At 35.9% G+C, this 21,619-nt stretch overlaps 1 protein-coding gene across 12 annotated transcripts in view; it reads right to left on the reverse strand.

Moving 5' to 3' along the window:
* NFIB (nuclear factor I B) overlaps positions 1–21,619 on the reverse strand; it is a 236,558-nt gene that overhangs the window by 56,109 nt on the left and 158,830 nt on the right. For all 12 annotated transcript variants that reach the window (XM_082467953.1, XM_082467956.1, XM_082467947.1 and 9 more), the window contains 3 exons: positions 15,577–15,645; positions 9,417–9,537; positions 5,648–5,766 (listed from right to left, as the gene is read on the reverse strand). In XM_082467953.1, the coding sequence (XP_082324079.1) occupies positions 5,648–5,766; positions 9,417–9,537; positions 15,577–15,645 (309 nt within the window). The remainder of the gene's footprint in view (positions 1–5,647; positions 5,767–9,416; positions 9,538–15,576; positions 15,646–21,619) is intronic.

Here is a 21,619-nt window from a genome sequence, read left to right on the forward strand (position 1 = left end):
TACACTATGATGAAGGCATCCCCAGAGTTTGCCCTCCGAAGACATAATATATGGAGAGTCATTGCAAGTTCTGTAAGAACTGTAAGTTCTTGATTTTTGATATTTTTTAAATAATAAGCTAAACAAAAAAACTTTAAAATTGTACTTAAACATTAAATTCAAGCCATCTCTTCACACGTATCCATCAAAAGCGCTTGTATCTTTGATTTTGTCTGGTTCAAAATTTGATATTTGAACATTTGATATTTAATCCTTGTGATACAAACTCTAGGAATGTAAGGAATTGCTGGTGTTCTATCTGGTCCCCCCAAAGGGAGCTTAAACATTCTTCCAGGAGATTACTAAGCTGTTTCCTTGCCATTTTCTAGGACTTCATTTAATGTCAGTAGTTACTCAACTATTTGTGAAAGCTGCTCATTCACCCAACTTCTACAGCTAGAAGAACCTTGAGAGTTTATCATTTGTCAGACTGTAGTTTGGGCTAGAGCACTGTTTTCCAAGGTTTGAATGTAGGACTAAATCTCCCTATAGATTCTTAGATGGGGGAAAAAAGGTTCTGAAGTCGCAAACTTAATAAACATATTCAGTCAATATCCACTCATGGATATTCACATTCACAGCACACAGTAGTATATTAAATATTCTACAAACTCATTTATGAATAAAAAAGTTTAAATTTTTGTTTAAATAAAAATTTCCAAACTTAGTTGAATGCTCTTGTATCTAGCATATCTATTAATATTTTTTTAAACTTACGAAAGGCTGGTCTCTGATTCTGGTTCTATCAGTGTCACCACACTCTACTGATTGTTATTTATTTCCTATACTTGATTAAATGCATGATACTAAGCTGGCATTATTACTCTTTAGCCCCCAGTGTTCCCTTGAGCCCTTTGGCTTAATTCATTATTTATTTAAAACCATATCCTTACAGAACTCTATAAAGTGCAAATTAAAATTGAGCACAACATATAAGACTCTATTACTAATGAGAACATTTGCAAATTTATCACAAATAAATCTCTAGGGCTTGGAAATGTATTAAAACTTCAGAAAAACTAGCTGAAGACTTATCTGTACAACAGAACTGTAAATTTTTTTAAATAGTGCTTTTTTCTGGTACCTATAGCAACCAGAATGTGATGCCTAAATACTGCCTATTTGAGAGTCCAGTATAAATTTTTCAACTACTCTTAAAATTGTAATTACATACCAATACTAAGTAGTGCTAGTTTTTGCTAACATACCAATTTATTGATTTTTGTGTAAAGATTTATTTCTCATAATGCTTAAAAGTAAGTTGGGCATGGAGATAGTCCCTTCATAACCTGATTTACATTATTTATTCTCTGTGAAGAAACTGTTTTCATAAATAATAAAAATTTATATTTCTGTTCAGCAGGTCAAGGGCTGGAAATTTAATGTATTCATATTTATGTGCCCAATGCCTAGAAAAAGTCCTGGCAAATAATAGGCATTTGATAAATGTTAATTTAGTTCAATTATCTCAAATTCTAAATGTGTAGGAACTAATAAAATTTTACTGCATTAAAAGTCTTTCTGAATTTACATTTTATCTAAGATTACAAGTTGTTTAAATACTCATTAGACTAAGAAGCTGTTAAATTTTCCATTTAGAAAGCCCAGCTGTATATTACAAATATATTTACCATATCACTAAACGTCTATTAAATAGCGTTTTAGGAGCTTTATATTCAGGCTTAGACGCATCAGCGACTATTAGAATGGCAGAGACAAAGTGATACAAAGAATTGTTTCAAATGTTCAAGCATACCAATTACTAGTCTGTTAAATTTCTGGCCACGAAAATACTACAAGCTTTAGTCCCAAGAAAGTAACTTAAATTAGAGGAAAAACCAAGACCTGCCTCTATTTTTCCTCTTACATCAGAAGTTACAAAGGACTACTGTAATGATTTCAAGAGAATTATATCAATGAGGAATTTAGTCTGTGAACTGGCTCAGGTAGGAAAAAATTTAAGGTAGACAAGCTCTCAGAGGGAATATTTTGTGAGGTAAGTATTAGAATAATAAAAGAAATTTTCAACATGCAAATTGATAAGCTATCCTGGTTCTATTAATTTAACCATTAAAATGATGGAAAGCACTATCCAAAAAACAAAGTTTTCAATAGAGGTAGAACCAGTCACGAGGTTTAAGACTAGGGAATTCATAAAAGAGACTAAGCAAGAAAAAAATATTCTAGAATCTAGGAAAGAATGTAACAGCTGCTGTATATCCCTTTCTTACTGGCCCAGTTTTCTTTTTTCTTCCTTTATGTATAAAAGAATATAAAGTTAAAACATAAACATTATGTAATATAGATTCTAACAAATTTAATTTCTATCACTATTTATCAGAAGAAATTTAAGCAAATTATAAAGATTCCTACGAAATGTTTAACCCTATTAAGCAGTGTTCAGTTTGAAAATGTTCATGTCTATATTCTACAAAATTAAAATTACAACTCTTTTATGTCCAGGAAACTCTAACTTTTTTGCGCTTTGAAAAGACATAAAGATATAATTATGTCTATAGTATGCTAAAATAAAAACACTTTTTTCATTAAATTATTAAAATACAGGAATATTTGTCATTGCATGAATCTAGATTTTGTATTAAAATTTTGCCTAATTTTTAAAATGAAATGAGTATAATCATTTAGTTACACTATATCCTTTATTTTTGCCTACTTGGAATAAATCTCAAAGGTTTAGGTTTGTGGTTCAGATTATTATAAGGGAAGGTGCAATGCCACATACTGTCCATAATTTTGTTATTTTTGATTCGCATATTTCACTCAGTTTTGTTAAGGGTTATGGTAAGAGTAGATGCTAATGCAAAGTTAACACAAATAACTAAGGCAGACCCACGAAATAATTCACAGTGAATTTTAAACATTTCTGCCAATTATAAGCACAAATATATTTTAAGCAACCGGTAAGTAGTTATTGCATACAATTAGCGCAGGAATTTTTAGACATGTACTAAATTGATTACAATATCGAGTGGTACTCAATATGCCCTTTAGAAAACTCCCTTCATGACAGGCAAGTACGTCTAAAGAACATTTGAAGATAGACAAGAACAACGATGGGCATTTTACTTTGCAAGTTTAAAGAAAGCAATTTTCATCAAACAAAAGGACTGCATTTGGCTTAGCAAATTTATAAAGATAGTACTGTCCTGCCCTCATGTTTTCATTGTAGTTGAAGTCTTCTTCCCACAAGGGCTTCCTGTGCACATTACAAAATCTTCAGTCTTCAGAATTAAAGTGACAGACTTTTTTTTCTAAGCACACATGAAAATGGATCATTCTTTCTTACTCTTAATATGCCTTTACAGACTTCTCCAATAATTCCAGTCATCTTGACAAAAGAAAATCACCAAGACAATACAACAATTTTACAAAAAGAAAAGAATGACAGTTTCCCTTCTACTTTTCAAAAATGTTTTATAATATGATTTGAGATTGGCTTTATTCAATAGGCTGAAAGAGGAATCAATTCTTACAGAGTGACACTCTCTATAATAAAGAACACCTACACTTCTGCGCAACACATCCATTGCCACACATTCATAATGTTATCGTTATTACCATTAGAATCTTTTCCAGAACAATTTTCTGATGAGGAAAATATGGCTTTGTTTAGAAAAAGCTGACAATGTCAGTAAAACAAGCAATAAAATATAAAGGGGTGAGGGTTTTGTTTTTATTCTTACTTCTGCAAGTCTGGTTAAGTCCTTGTTATTTCCTGCCTTTGCTAATGAAACTGGTGTTCTGCCTATCAATGGTTCATGTAGCCAACAAATATTTATTTGCCCCTACTAAGCACTAAGTGTTGTGCATGGTTCCCAGGCGCTGGTTACACAGTAGCCAAACAGATAAAGTCCCTGCCCTCATAGTATCTACAGATTTAGACAATTAATCCCATAAACAAATACGGAACTAAGTATTAGAAGCACAATGAAGGAACAATACAAGGTGTCAAGAGGTAAAGACCTGTTTTAGATTGAAATTCCTCATTTTAGGCTGGGACCTGAAAATTGACCAAGAATTTGCCAGACGAAGAGACAGAAGAGAAGCCCTCCAGAGGGCATGGCTTATATGAAGGTCTTGGGTATTGCATTTCCAATCTAAACAAAGCAGTAGGCTCAAGTGCAAGAAGGAAGCAGATGGCCCCTTCTGAGGCTGGAGCAGTGGTCAAGAGGCCAGAGGACAAGAAAAAGGTCTGTGGATCATAGGAAGGAACTCTGATTTTCTCCTAAGAGGAGCAGGACGTGACTGAAGTAGGGGAGTGATATGACATTATTATGTTTTAAAAGATGGTTCTGTCTAAAGAATAGATTGGGGAGGTGGAGTAAGATCTCAGAGCCCAAACTCTCCAGCTGATTTTCAAATCCTTCCTTTAAACGATCTCCCTTTATTTCCATCCACACACACAGCCTCCCACCACAGGGCTCATACATGGCCATTCAGAAACTTACTTCCCCACCTCAATGCTTGCCTGTGCTTTTGTCTGTGCCCACGTTGTCCCCTTCTTTACTAGTTAAAAATCTCAGCATGCTAAAGGAGACCCACCTGACTCAATGTCAATTCCTCCATGAAGATGTTTCACCATTCTTTAAATGCTATGGCCCTCGGTAGGAAAACACGGAACAGCAGAAAAGGAGTCCTGAACTTTGGCTTTAACTGCTAAGCTTCAGAGCTATTTGGTCTCCTGAGATTACTGGACATGCAGCTCCTCAACCCTCAGATACACACGCCCAAGTCATGGGCTGAAAAACACTGATAATGAGCTCTTTTTTTTTACATTTTTAAGAAAATGAAGAATTTTATTTAAAAGAATTTTCAAGTACATTTTGTGCTGCTGATATAAGTCATATTTGCACACATACCAACAAAAATTGTTAGCTAATCTTTGTTTCCATGTTTAATCATCTCCTTCTGTGGCAAAAAGGCATGAGTATGTCCGATGAAATATATTTAATCCAATAGATTTTAAGAATGAAAAAGAGCAAAGTATGAATTCAGAGAGTCAAATAATACCTATTCCTTAAGGTTATATTTTTCCCTAGAGCTGCCCTAGAACTGGGTTATAGTTTTATCTAGATAGAATAACTAGATTGACTCAGACACCAAGTGTCTTACATTACACTTTTATTTATTGTTCATGTTGTACCTACTTCCAAAAGGAAGTATGGTTTCCTTTAAATGGGAACTTTCAGTAACTAGCACCTGCGAACCGCTTAAAGCTTGGCTCCTCCTTAAAATACCCCATTAAGAGGAGTAAATTGATTTGACTGAATCAGAACTTGTGCTTCTGCTACAATCCAGCCAACTAATGTAGCCAGGTCATCGTCAGTCACACACACACTGAGGGTTCTAAAAGATCATTTTGTCTAAAAAAAAAAGTTTAATAAACACATAAAAATATGGGAATTTTGTAACTTAACTTTAACAAGATCTGACCAGTACATGACCTTTAAAATAATTTTATTGCAATCATTTCATGAAAAAAATATAATCCATATTGATTCAATTATGAAATTTTGACTAAATGAAATTTATGAAAGGAGCTGACATTTTACTCTACTGTTCCTAGACGCAACGCCTTATTACTCACCTTGATCTCTTTCATGCCATGTTCGACTTCCAGCAGCTGGTGAATTCGGAGAGGGATAAAAGTCTCCTGTAGGACTTGGTTCCATATTTTCATCTATGGATATAGTTTTGGGTCTTTTGCTGTTAAAATATGACAATAGTTAACGTTAATGGGATTTCTAGAAAGATGCGTAGCATCTGAAAATACATAATCTGAGAATATTCTTACTGTGGAAATTTCCACAAACACAAGTAACAGTATCTCAGAACCATTTTGAAATAATGGTGAGTATTCAAGACATCAATAGGAGTAGCAGACATTTCTAGTTGTATGTATCATTTATTATAACATATCAGAACTGTACCTGCCTAACAAATATGGTTTTTATTATATTTACATGTTGAAATACATTTCCAGTAGTAGAATACTATTTTCAGTACTAAAAAGTGAATTCTTAATGTGATAGGTATACTAATTTAAAAATTGTTATTGATTGTACCTGACTAATAATTATTATCAATATGAATAACGTTCATTCGTACAGCACTTGTCATTAAAAGTGTAATCCCTTCATATCAATTCAAAGATAAGTAAACTCCTTAACCTTCCTAAACTCAGTTTAATCATCTGTAAAATGGAAATAATAAAAAGGGGAGTGGTTGAGAGGATTAAATGAGTTATTAAATGTAAAGCTCATGCATTTAGTGGCTGGCATTTACAAGACACTTATAAGATAGTAATTATTAGTAGCAACCCTATATTTAATAATATTAAAAATTTTATAGTACTTTACTGATTATAAACTATTTCATATATCCTTTTTTTTTAATAGATCTTTATTGGAGTATAATTGCTTCACAATACTGTGTTACTTTCTGTTGTACAACAAAGTGAATCAGCTATATGCACACATATGTCCCCATATCCCCTCCCTTGTGGGCCTCCCTCCCATCCTCCCTATCCCACCTCTCTTGGTCATTGCAAAGCAGAGGGAGATCATGCTGCTGCTTCCCACTAGCTAACTATTTTACATTCGGTAGTGCATATACGTCAACGCTACTCTCACTTCGCCCCAGCTTCCCCCTCCCACCCCGTGTCCTCAAGTCCATTCTCTGTCTACATCTTTATTCCTGCCCTGCAACTAGGTTCATCAGAACCGTTTTTTTTTTTTTTTTTTTTAGATTCCATATATATGTGTTAGCATATGGTATTTGCTTTTCTCTTTCTGACTTACTTCACTCTGTATCACAGACTCTAGGTCCATCCACCTCACTACAAATAACTCAATTTCGTTTCTTTTTATGGCTGAGTAATATTCCACTGTATATATGTGCCACATCTTCTTTATTCATTCATCTGTCGATGGACATTTAGCTTGGTTCCATGTCCTGGCTATTGTAAATAGTGCTGCATTGAACATTGTGGTACATGACTCTTTTTGAATTATGGTTTTCTCAGGGTATACACCCAGTAGTGGGACTGCTGGGTCATATGGTAGTTCTATTTTTAGTTTTTTAAGGAACCTCCATACTGTTTTCCATAGTGGTTGTATCAATTTACATTCCCACCAAAAGTGTAGGAGGGTTCCCTTTTCACCACACCTTTTCCAGCATTTATTGTTTTTAGATTTTTTTCCTAAAAACTTAGGTTATTGATCCTTTAGTCTTAAGATCAACCATGAAAAACAGGCCATTGCCAAATTCAAACCAAAATAACTTTCAAAATATTATAATATATTTTAATAAAGAAAACATAGTTTTATCTCAATTACCAAGAAAAGTGAATATTTAGAGCAGAGATTATAAAGCTATGCTATGCCACATGCCATATTGCTTGATATACTGTTTTCAAACATCTCCACCAATACCCTATTAAACAGTAAGTTATGAGTATAGAAATGGATATTTTTTCCTTAAAAAAAATCTTATTCACACCTATGGAAATAAAAACTAAATAAGATACCTTCTGAATGAACTTTATACAGTGATAATAAACCTAATGTCATAGGATTTCAGAGTTGTAATTCACTTTAGAAGCCATACACATAAACCAATCCTCCATTTTCATAGAAGTGGGAAGACAGATTTGGAGAAAATCAATTGCCCGGGGCACGTTAATGGAAGCAGTCTGACACAAAGTAAGGACTTCTGACTTCTGAGACTGTGCTCTTTCTACTACACTGTTTCCAAATCCTGGAAGCATGTGCATGTCTGGGTATATTCATAGATACATTTGTGATTAATATTTGGCTCACAACTCCCAGAGTATTAACATGATGTAGAAGATGGCAATTTCTATCCATGCTAAACCACAGTGAGAGTAAACAGTTTCTTTAGTTTCTTTGTAGGGTATCCAAAGTTAGAATGTATTTTTTAAGCCTCCTTTAATCTAATTCTCCCATCTGTAAATCAGCTGTAAATATGTATGGAAAACTTGAAATGAGGGGGAAAAGATTTTCATAAGGAAATAATAGAGAAATGTTTCTTAAACCTTTTTTATTTGAATGACATAGTATCTGATACTGAATGATCATGAGGAAAGATCTGTGTTGACAGCATACCAATCCACCAGACAAAATAAAAATTACTATTCACATTTTAAATTTAGAAAAACTAAAGCATTTTTAACACTTCACCATATCACAGACAGTTTTAATGATAATAAACCCTATTATCTTGCTATGCAATCTAACTATACGAAAATATAGTTTGACCATAAATGACATCAAATTGAACTTAGTTAATAAACAAACAAATGTGCATAGCCCCATAATTAATTCAAATGCAATTAATTTTTGTTTTTGAGGATAGCATAGGAATATAGTTATCCAGATTTTTAAATTTTTTAACAGTTGATACTGTGAAATATATGTTTTGCTCTGGAACTCACGTATGATCTTCTAACTGATCGTGGGCATATTTAAGGCTATGGAAATGAGATTGCTCTTCCTATACTGAAGATCCAACTCAAAAAACCCCAATAAAGCTATAATATTTATTTGTCTTATTCACACTCAGCCCTCTTCTATCATTCAACAATAGGGGAACATATCATGAAATCCTATGTACTACAACTTGCCAAGTTAATTTTCCCTCATTTAAATAGGAGATCTCTTTTTAAACTCCTGTGGGACTGAAAGTTACAATCAGAAGGTCAAGAGAGAAATATGAGAATGTCAGCAGAGAACTAAAAGGCAAAGTCACCTCACTGTAGCTGTTCCCCAACAAAGGCTGGTTAGGCCAAATCTCAGAGCAGGTAATACTTTCACTGGTAACTGAGAGTTAACTAAATTATTCAAAGAACATCAACTAATTGAAGAACTTGGCAAACCTGTTGCCTAGAATAAGGCCTTTTAAGGTTAAGTAAATGACACATTTTATTTTTCACGTTTCATTATCCCCAGCTTGGACATGGTATTAGGGTAAAAGTTGGATGAATCAATCCTAAACCAGGGATCTTTGCTATGGCAACATCATTTTTAAAGTCACCAAAAGAATTTCTTATAGAGTTATAATAACTTCATATAAGAGAATAAAAATATTAATATTTTCATAGTTCCCTCGTCTCCCCAAAAAGACTTTTTAAAATGCTTTGAACAACTATTTAACTTTCAAATTTCAAAATAAATTTAACCAGGAAAGATTAAAACTTTGTGTAAAATCAGCAAAAATCTTGAACTCTTTGCTTTACGTCCCCCTTCTCTTTACCTGCGTACCTATCTATCTGCATGTCTACTTATCTACCTATTTGCATACAGACTGAGAACAAAAGCAACTCCTGTTGCAGTTACCTGCTTGGTGGAGAAGACAGCGACCTCTGAAGATTGACCCCCGAGTTCATGTCATGATAGTATGGTTGGCTTGGGATTTCTCCAATTGGGAAGTTGACTCCAGTTCCCTGGGTTATGGGTGCTGAGGAATGAAACAACAACACCAACAAACATTGGGAATGCCATTTACTGTTGTCATCTCTATTCAAACACGATAATCTAATATTTTCCATGCCTCTGGGCAAGGATGAGGGGAACTCTCTTTACCTTAAGAATCTAATACCAGCCGTTCACTGGTTAAGACTTGCAAACATCCTCACGATGCCAATGTTCAAGTGTGGAAACTTGAGGCACGCTGACTATCATCACTGGTTACCCCTTCTCCCACTCCCACTGCCCAAGCTTCTTCACTCAGTCCTTTGTGTTAGTCGTCACTACACCTGTCACCCCGCTAGTCTCTAGATGCGCCACAGGGAACAATATATGTTGCCTATTGTTCAGCATCAAGCAAGGCACTTTGTACTAAGTCAGATCTCAAAAACCAAATTATTGTTAAATAAATCGAATTAGAATAGTTTCACAAAAGGCGATTATTATTTTATAATAATGTTAACATTAATGTTAGAATGCATTAGAAATCATATTTATAATTATTTGATATAAAAATAATTCTTGTGTTAGGACAGGTAATATAAGTAAAATTGACAAATATGAAATAAAAGTCAAGATTCTTTTTCCAAAATACATATTCAGGTTTCATATATGAATGGTGAGTACAGTTTTACTCAACAGCTATGTTTTATTTTTAAAAAAGTTTGTATGCCCAACTTCATAAGTCATTTAAAATATACTCATGGAGTTTTATACTTTAAGGTATTATTTTATAAATCAAGAAGTCTTTTTGAGTTTGTTGATGTATTAAGAACTGAAAATTTTAATGTAATATTGGTTGTTGTACAATGGATTACATCTTTTCAAATTTTTAAAATTGGTTTCTAGACATCTTGAATAAATCTGTCAGACAGCATGTTGTGTTAGAATGCGTAGGGTCTTGGGAGATAGACAGCCTTTTAGTTTTAACTCCCTCTGCCACTTATTGGCTATGTGCCTCAGTTTCCTGAACTGTAAAATGAAAATTAGAATAACCTATCACATATGATTATTTTGAGGATGAGATGAGGTAAGGAGTGATAAAAGTCCAGCATCATGCCTAGTGTATAATGGATATTCAACAAATGTGAATTCCCTTCTTTCCTTGCTTTCTTCCCTGAAATTCTGCCCTGGCAACCTAGAGTGGTCAACAAAGATGAAACAGTTCAAAAACCCACGCAAAGCTGGTGAACTGGTACAAATGAACCTATTTGCTGAAGGTTTGTTCATTCGATAAGATATTGTGCCCATTACTGGCAGGTGCTGCAAGGGACACAAAACAGTCTAAGATAATTCCCGTCCTTAACAAGACATACTGGGCAACAAGTTGGGTAAACAAAATACTCATGAAAAACACAGAGATACAAGCATAATGCGTTTTATAATGAAACTTCCAAATGAAAGACATGATCAATAAATGCTACAGGATTTCAAGGAAAGAAGAATCTGATACAAGCTTGAATGGTCCAAGAAATCTGTGGAAAAGTCACAGCTGGCCCAGGGCTTTGGAAGACAAGTAAGGTACTAAAGGGAGGTTACTCTAAACAGCAATTACTACAGGAGCAAGGTCATGGGCAGAGATGATATACAAGATGGAGGCCAGCCAGGTTGGTGTCAAAGGACAATGCTTAAGAATAGTTTCTATTTTTTCATCTGTTTTTATCAGGCCTTCAAGATCTCCAATGAGAGAAAGTGTATCCTATGTGGGGCGGCAAAATTCTGGAGCCCTTGAAATTCACACTAAGAACACAAAGTCTACTTAACCTTCCTCTCTCTCCAAACTAACCACACAGTGAGTAAAAAATTCCAAAGGGACAGCCGATTTTCAAGGAATTTTTCTTACTCAGAATTTTTAATAAACATTTGAAATGTGTTCACTATCAGCTGAATCGTACTTCAATTGCACTTCACTATCAGTTGAATTGTACTTCAATATCTCAGGCAGGCTGAGACTAACAAAGTATTTTTAAAGAAAATATGATTAGGAGGTGCATGCTTTATTGTAGGGAAACAATCAAGGAATATACAATGATTATCTCTCCCCATTAAAAATTAATCAATACATACGAGATTAGTCTCAGCTCTAAAACTCTGGAGTTTCTGCCTTCTGTTAGGTTGTTCATATTATATAATATGCTTTAGCCTCATTTTATACAGAAAATATTAGTGTTCAATGTGCAACTATGCCTAACGGCTCGAGTTCTTTGGACAGTTAAAATGTAGCTGTTTGTTGTGGCTTGAGATACACCAGAGGTTAAAAAAAATGCAAGGTAAGAAATCCCACAGTAACCACATGCTTTAAAGTTTATTATTAGAACCATGTTCTATGTGACATTGGAAAGCAGAGTATGTGCTGGAAGGAGGCATTTGAGGGGCTCAGTGAAAGTAAGCAATCTGTTTGGCTTCCAACAGCAGTGATAGATACAATTCAAAGAACTGAGTTACCGACAGGAAACTTACAGGTTATATCTTATATCAACTATTTGCAATTTATTAAGCTCATGCAATACTTCGGCAAAGATCTGTAGTTTCTATTTAATAAACATATGGCTTGATAGTCAACACAGATTGCTTGACCGTAAGCATACTAGGTATAATTTATAGGAAAATGATAATTAAAAATCTGTGGAAATTTTGTTTTTTTCTAAGTTTTGTTCCAGAAGGATTCTTCCAAAGTATCAAGAAAGCAATAGTGGAATCTAAACAAACAAACAAACAAAAGACCAAACTCATAGAAAAGGTTACCAGAGGTGGGTGTTGAGGGGGGGGAGGGAGAATTGGAGGAAGGGGGTCAAAACGTACAAACTTCCAGTTATAAAATAAATAGGTATTGGGGATGTAATGTACAACATGATGACTACAATTAACACCGCTGTAGGATATATAGGAAAGCTGTTAAGAGAGCAGATCCTGAGTTCTCATCACAAGGAAATAACGTTTTCTCTCTCTTTTTCGTATCTGTATGAGATGATGGCTGTTGACTAAACTTACTGTGGCATTTCACAACATACGTCAGTCAAGTCATTATGCTATACAACTTAAAATTATACAGTGCTACATGTCAACTAAATCTCAATAAAACTGCGGGGGTGGGGGACAAGACAGAAAATCAAGCTTTAGCCATGGCTTAAGCAAAACAAGAACAAAAACACTTTGTCTACGGATTTACACATGAGCACTGTAAAATTCAGTGTGCATTTTTACACTAAATGGGAGATTACAGAAATTAAAGTAGATTAATAACTAACATGGCCAGATTCTAAAACAGCACACAGGCACAAAATTCATCTAATGACAAAGTGCATGAGAACAGCAAGTCCCAGGCAGATGTGCCTGTTTAAAAGCCTCTGGAAAAACTTACATCAGATGCAAAGATCAGTGTTAGCACCTCTCCCAGAGAGCAGCAAGGGGCCTGAAGGCTGCAAATCATGTTTAAGAGGCTGCCAATACCCTCTTAGAAACCAAGCTCAGAAGAACCTCGGATTCCAAGGGTTAGAGGCCAACCCTTAATCTCTCTTATTGTTCTCCTCACTCCAAAAGCTGATCCTAAATCAACTTTTAAGATGGTGATAATATCATTCACCAGAAAGATCACTATCCTAAAACTGAATAGCTTCATTAGCTAAAGTCAACATGCACATTAGAGGGTCATATGAGAGTAAAACCCCAGAGGACAGAAACCATTAACATACCATAAACCCTCAAGAAGTCAGAATTCGTGATATACAGCATAAGGGTTGCGCTGAAGTTGATGTTTACTTAGCAAACCCTTATTTCATAAACAATGAAGTTCAATTGCGTAAATAAGATTATAATGTGGATATATTAAAACACTTAGGAGAATAACTTCTCAAGCATTTCAGAGACACCTATTTACATATGGAGTAGAAAATAAATGTTTGCTGAATAAAGTAACTAATGAATGAATACAGATAATTAATATACTAATTACAAATTAGTAATGTTTGTTATAACAGATAACTTAAAAACCTCTAGGAGATGACAATATAAATTAAGAAAGAATGAATGGTCTATGTTAAATTTACCTCATTTCTGAACTATTATAGACAGGTATTTTATTTTAAAAGATTTTTTTGATGTGGACCATTTTTAAAGTCTTTATTGAATTTGTTACAATATTTCTTCTGTTTTATGTTTTGGTTTTTTGGCCACAAGGCATGTGGGATCTTAGCTCCCGAACCAGGGATCGAACCCGCACCTCCCGCTTTGGAAGGTGAATTCTCCACCACTGGACCACCAGGAAAGTCCCTAGAAAGGTATTTTTTAATCTATTTTTATGTTTCAAATTCAGATTTCTCAAAATATCAATCTGGGCTTTTAAAAGTTCTCATGTGGCTCTCCTACAGCATCTAGCATAATGTTACCTATAATGAGGAACTAATAATATTTTCTGACAGACGACTCTACTGTCCTTCTCATAAGAAGGATGAAAATGTATCATAAAACGGAGAAAAGTACAAATTTAAACAAATAATTTCATAATGTCTCATAACTGAAGCAGCATAGCCTCTCTGCTGAAGAGCAGTATGGGGACACACACACACACACACACACACACACCCCTTTAAATATCCCCTTCCTTACATGATGCCATAAAGTAGTAGTAAGTAAGTCAGGCATGTTCCTTTCCAAATTAAAAATAAACATTAAAAAGTTCAAATATCAGAGGCCTTTGCACAACACATATTGATCAGGAAAAACACACAAGGCTCATCGCCTTGGTGAATGAAGTAAATGAAGCAGACCATCAGAATCCTCTTGCCCAGCAAATATGAACCCTGTAGGTACAGGCATACAGGATATTAATTTGGTCTCCTACACTGCCCCCAAGTCAACAGACCCAGGGCAGAAGTCTTTGGGGCATACATTTATCCACTGCAGAATTACGTCAGAAAGCATGCTACTGAAGTCTTAAATGCTCATGTACAGAACTCTCTGAAATACAGGCTGTTTGCACTAGCCACTTCAGAAATCTGAACTACTTGAGAAACTACAGTTCCAAAGACAAAGTCACCTACTACCTTGGAGATTACTTCACTCAACGCCATGCTAAAGCACTACCTATACTTACCCTTAGTAACTCATTCTTGTTTGTTCTTTTTGGATCATCATAATTCTTGTTCATGACCTCTGAATTTGACCCAAGTGAAAAACACAACTTAAACAGGCTCCAGAGTGCCCCTACATCATCTGAATAAATCATTCCAAACTGTGACACTCTCTATCAAAATGTCAGGTGAAAATACACCCTTCAAAGTTACATAAATAAGCTAAATCAGAGAAGAGAGCAAGTAGAAATGAGTCACCCCCTTCAGCATAATCAATGAGATAAGAACTGCATCTTACATATATTCGCACACACCAGTAATAACTAAAAGAGTTGATCAAGGAAACTTCCCCCATGCTTAGTTAGCTGGCCAGGTGAACTTACTCGAGAAAATTCTCATCCAGCCTGCCAAGAATGGTGTCTCAGGTGAGGTGGCCAATGAAAACAATTGGACATTGTTTTGGATAACAATGCTTTCTATCTATATCCAGCTACAATCTGCAAAGTTAATTTCTGCATCCCTCTACACTCTGCATGTTAGTGTGTATATCCTGTACATCTCCAAGCCCTCACCAAAATGTTAGCAAAATGAAAAAGCACTTATCTACAGGAAACTTATGTGGGTTATCATAACAACACTGAGTACATTTAATTAATCACACTTCCTTTGATATAAATGACCATCTATGGTCACAGAGTGAACAGTGAATTAAATGAATACCAATAACACAGCAAGCAGAACAAACCGCAAATTATTTTTGTACTACAGAAAGTGTTGATTTAAATGCAAATATTTTAGAAAACCAGACAAAATATATTCACTTATGATTTCATCAAAAGGTCAGAGATTTTAAAACTCAAATTCTCCTAATACACAGTTCTCTTCATACTGTAGTTAAGGTTCAAATAAAAAAATTTTAAATCATACTGTATAGTTAAATAATAAGAAAAGAGTTTACTTACTTCTGGATACCCTCACAAGTTCTGATACATTGAAGACTCCAGATTTTACAAAACTATCCTCAAGGTATCCTGAAAATAAACATCAAGATGAAAGAGATCAACATAAGCAGGAAGCAAATAAATGATTAAACACTAGAATTTGTTCAAGTGTTTTAAACCAAAGGTTAGAACAAAAACCAAGTATGCTTACAACGAAGAACTGTAAAAGCAAAACTCTTGTAAAATGCAAACTGGGTCTGTTTAAACAAACGTTTAACCTTTAGAAGCTAAATAATCTCTCAGGAAAATTTTTTAACTTTCCAATTGTACAGGGCAATTGGTATGGTTTTATTTGCCACTGCCCATGCATAGGGAATGAAGGTTCAGGGGCCCTCAGCTCGGTAGCACCTGGTAGACTAAAGTCCACCCATTTAAAAAAAAAAAAAAAAAAAAGAAATAAAGAAAAAGGAAAACCACAACCACAATTAGCACCTTGTTGGAATTACTTCAAAGATCTCTTGAAACCACTGTTTTTTCACAAATCCTTCCCTGATTAAAAAGTGAGCTGCTGTTACCAGCAGTCCCACCCTTGCTCCCGTCATGAATCACACAAAAGCAGAACCCGTACATACAGCAAATACTTTACACAGACCTATTTCTGGGCACCATTAATATACCTCACATGATTTCACTGCTTTCTCACCCTTGCTGCCACTCCCTGGGACTCCCTTCATCTCAAGAACTGGATCCTTTTTCTGGCGAAGGTGGTGAAGCCAGACCTCCAGGAATGCCTCCCGACCCTCCCGTGACCTCCAGGTCCAGGGCCCCCAGTAGCCGTGGGCCACGGGTCAGGAGCCTGAGTAAGTCAGACATGCTTGCTAGCTGGTCTAGCTCTGCCCAGGACTGCAGATGGGGACCCTCACAAACACCAGTCTTCTCCCCAGGTTCTCATCCAGAAGAAGAAGTGTAGTGAGGGTGAGGAGGGAGGGGGACACCTCAGGTGGGAGGGATATGGCTACTCTCTGCTGCCCCAGGGAGACAGTAAGAGTGTGAAAATCCTCAGAATTAAAATGCTTCCAGGGGGCTTCCCTGGTGGCGCAGTGGTTAAAGAATCTCCCTGCCAATGCAGGGGACACGGGTTCGAGCCCTGGTCTGGGAAGATCCCACATGCCGCGGAGCAACTAAGCCCGTGAGCCACAACTGCTGAGCCTGCGCGTCTGGAGCCTGTGCTCCGCAACAAGAGAGGCCACGATAGTGAGAGGCCCGCGCACCGCGATGAAGAGTGGCCCCCGCTCGCCGCAACTGGAGAAAGTCCTCGCACAGAAACGAAGACCCAACACAGCCAAAACTAAATAAATAAATAAATAAATTTATAAAAATAAGTAAATAAATAAAAAATAAAATACTTCCAGGAAAAAACCCTGAATTCCAAGAACTGGCGATTGGATGTTACATAAAGCTTTAGGGCTGACCAAGAGATTAGATTCAGTGCAGGGATGACAGAGGCCTGGTGGTTTAGCAACATGGCTCACTCAAGTCAAAGAGCTGGGGTTTGACTCCTGACTACAGTTTGCCAGTGTGGCATCCTGGAATAATTAATCCTAATAATTAATAACTAATTATTCTAAATTAATAATAATAATAGTCCTGGAACATTTAGACTCTTTGTACCTCAGATTCCTCATTTATATATTAGAGATAATAAAATTACCTACCTTACATCGTTACAAGTAATAAGTGAGATAAAAATATAAAACCCAGAGTAGGCGCTGAGTAAATGTTACCAGTAAGTTAGGACAGGCCTATGGAGTCAGCAATGACCCATACACTGAAATATGCACACTGAATTCCAGACACTCTCAACTTATTTGTAAATCATCATTTAGAAATTGTACCAGAAAGAAAGCCACCAGCCCACTTTTTAACCATACACAGCATGAAAAGACAGTCATTCAATTAGCACATATGCCTCACTGCTGTGAATAAACAGGGGCGCTGTGTATGTCTGAACACTGTTGAATATCCATCCATCCACCTTCTTTAGAAATAGCAAAAGAATGAGAAGAAACTGAGATCTCAGTTGGTGATAAAACTCAGGTCTCATGTTAAGTCACTGCTCTGAAAAAGATATACATTTTTAAGAGGATAATAACAAAATGCCCCCACTTGATGCAGCTCTATTTTAAGAAACGCCTACTTCTTCAGCAATTAAGTTTTCTCACCAGGTTGAATTCATTTCAGTGATTATTGAGAAATTTCCAGGTAGACGACATTGTACAAAGTGCTAAAAGCCACCGAGACAAAAAAAGGACATTGACTCCCTTTGTGTGGCTGGAGACAAAGATGGTTTTAATTTTGATAGGTTATCATTGTATACAAAGATTTCTATAGCTTTTGTTGTTTTTTGTTGTTTTTTTTCCCCAAGCTTTTGTTGTTTTAAGCGTAATAGATTATACTTTATTTTACATGTGGTAAACATAACATTTTATATATGACAAATACAGAGAACTTATTTGTCATGACTACAGCCTGTGTGCTTAACCAATCAGACAAGATTATCTGTCCTTACCCAACTGTACTCTGTAAAGGCCTGCTCTCATATCTTTCTAACGTAGCTGCCTCTGATCAGAAGGCCCTCTTTCCGCAGGCTCAACTCTCAGCCTTCAATGTCCAGCTCAACCACCATCTGCTCCATAATCTGCTTTTCTACCCTCCCCTCCCAACTCCTGTGCCACCTAGAAATAATCTCTTTCTTCTGTATTCACATAGCACCTAGTTTGTTCTTACTTTATATCACTTTGCACATTCAAGTTTACCAAGATAACTGCTTTCAAGCCTCGTGTTTCTTCTTATTTGGGGGAGTAACTGGGTTTTCATCTCTATATCTCCGTTAACAACTAACTCATCGCCCACATTACAGTAACTACGAAACGCTTGCAGAACAAATGTAAAGTTCAACTTTTTGAAACATGGTCACAAATGAACACCTTAATAATTTTATAACAATGAAGATAAAGATAGCTTAAGATTGAAGGATAACTCTACTGACCCTTGTTATTTTCTGGAACTTGTTTGCCGAGGAGTTTATTTAAGCTTTTGGGCAAAATGGGAAAGCATGATGATTACAGTCAGATTATATCTCTGACTTTGTTGTGTAATTAATGTACAACTTTAGGCATTTAGTACAAAATAACTACCAAGAGACTAGAAGGGTTCAAACAGTTCACAAATATTTATAAATGGATGAATGAGTGAATGAATAGTGAACATTTCATTTATATAAATTATACCATGTGTAATACTTAATAACAATTCAATACATGGATATTATCTGAAGTTCATTTCCTTATCACTCCAATGAGTAGTTAGGACTCCATTTGCTTCTAAGTCATGCCCTACTCATGCCCATTAAGATGGAGTGATGTGTGGTCCTGTCAGAAGCCGAATCCTAAGGGAGGGAAGAGCCACCTCAAGGCAATCCTACCAGCAGGAAGACAGCAAGGCAGTCACACACAGACAAATACAACGACTATCTCATAGAAAAGGGAAGGCAACTCAGAATGTTGAGGATGCTTCTCCACTCCCTACCCGCAATTCCCCAAGTTCTAAGGAATTTGGATCTACAGGGAAAACTGAAAGATTTTACTAAAACTGTGAAAGACATTGAAAATATGTCAGAACTGCTTTGGCACCCACTAGCCAAAATGCAACACCATAGGTCCCACTGGGCTCCACTCCTGCATGGAGCATAGTGAGACTTCAGTAAAAGGAGGGCTCCCAAGGATAAGTGGTAATACCTGCTGACAATGACCTTATAGGAGGGGGGTGGGTGGGAATCAGGTGGCTGGGTAGCCTGGGAGAAGCACCTGAAGCAGATGGCTGCCCGCTTCATGCATCTTTGCACACAGCACAGCCTTTACAATGGACAGGCATTACCCAAGATGAGGCAGGCTAAAGAAAAGAAACAGTGGATGACACGGTACTTGGACAGCTGATAGTGCTTGCTCACAAGCATACGAGAGAGTACTTAAGGACTCTGGCAAAATAACTAGAGAGGATCGTGCAGGGGGTCAGGAGCCCTGCTATACAATACAGAGGGTAAAACAGCAAAATGCAGGTGCTTGCTGTTAACACAACCCCATGTGTAACCTCCAGGCTTCTGGGGCCTTCTAAAAACATGGTTTTCATGTGTTACATAGACCACTGTGAATCTAAATAGCTGACACAAAGGCCAAAGATCTTAAAGCAATTTGGAGACATTCATATAGTAAATTCCCTTCATCTACCAAAGGAAATATGAGCATCTCTGAGACAGAGCAGCTGCTTAATGGTTACTGAGCAATATTACACAACAGCTTACACCAGGAAGCAAAGAACAACTTAGCATTTATGTGATGCTGTATTTACACTACATGTATGCTTTTTAAAAAATAAAATTGAGTAGGAAATAAAGACCTCTGCAAACTGAAAATTCTCAAAGGCAATATCAAATTATATTATTTTACTGTTTTTATTTTTCCCTAACAAAAGCAACAATAAATCACTACTCAGAAGTTAATATAGTGTTTAACCTCCTTTACAAACAATAACAGAGGGACGCAATGGCGTATCTAACTGTTAATATCTCAAATTATAATCAGCACCATTTAAATGTTAAACAACATTTACACAGAAAATCCAAAGGAAGACTGATAATGGCTCATTTTTATGGTCTGCTGTGTTCTATTCTTGAAATTTAAAAAAAACACAGAAAGCAGTTATTAAATTCATGAAAGCTGTCTTCAAATATTTGAAGGACTGTTAATGTAGAGGGTGGATTAGACTTACTCTGCATAGTTCCAGGAACTGTTTTTTTGGCTCAGTAAACAGATTTGTCATCCAATAAGAAAAGTCCTAGAAAGGAATGTGAGACCTTGCAAAGGTAATAATAACCAACACATGCCAAGCTACTGCACTAAGATCTTAGAAAGCATGAATTCATATCATGCCCACAATTATCCTCAAGTTGTTACCATTTTACAGAATGAGGAAACCCGTGTCTACAAATATAGGGGGTTTCCCAGTGGATGTAAAGACCCCTCCATTGGATTTAAGAATTCTCACTTTGGGTAGGAAGTTGGATAAGAGCACTTCCAAAGCCCACTGCAACTCTCAGATTCCACTTTTTTACATGGCTGTTTTCCTGTATTGCTCAATTTGGAGAAAGAAGAGAACGCTGGGTATCTCACAGGCATGCTCCAGCCCTAGGATTCCAATTGTTCACTTCCTTCAACTGAGTGTAAAAGATGCCTAAATCGTTTTGTTTGTAGATGTAAAGGGGGAGAAGATAAGATTATTTCATACTAGCTCTTTGCCAATCTTCATAAAACTTCAGCTACCAAAACTAACCCATTGGTGATTTTTCTGGTAGTGGTGTTGTAAGACAGGACTCTCTTCAGTTTCTCAACTGATCTGAACTGTCCATGGTTAAGGATGGAAACTGTGATTATAAAATAGATACACTAATCACAGCAAAGATAACAATTCTCTGCACAGAGACTGAATCTCAGCCTATAGCTAACATTTTAGTATAAATTTACAATTAAGTTTGTCCTTCAACATGAAATGTAAATCCCTGACGGTGATTGAAATGACCTGGTAGAGTCAGAATTTTTCTGACTTTAACACACTCTGATAGTAGTACATTAATATATTATTTATGTTTTTAAGTATTTCCTTTGAGTCCATTAAACTTTTCCTACATATATATAATATATATAAATATGGATTTTTATAAAATTGAGATCAAATTTAAATAAATGCATATCCTGCTTTTTTCTAAGTAACATTGTATCTTTCCCTTTAGATTAAATACTTTTCCAAAAGCATAATTTTAATGCCTGCACCATATTACACCGCATGGCTGTATCATGCTTTATTTGACCATTCTCCCATTGTTTGGCATTTTAGGTTATTTCCCAGTTTAAAAAATATTATAAACAGCACTGCCATTAACATCCTAGGACACAAATTTTTGTCAGCAATTCTTATGATTTCCTTGGGCTGGAGTTCCCAGAAGTGGAAT

This window comes from Balaenoptera physalus (assembly GCF_965194825.1).
Source record: "Balaenoptera physalus genome assembly, chromosome: 7".
In the NCBI taxonomy this organism is placed as follows: domain Eukaryota; kingdom Metazoa; phylum Chordata; class Mammalia; order Artiodactyla; family Balaenopteridae; genus Balaenoptera; species Balaenoptera physalus.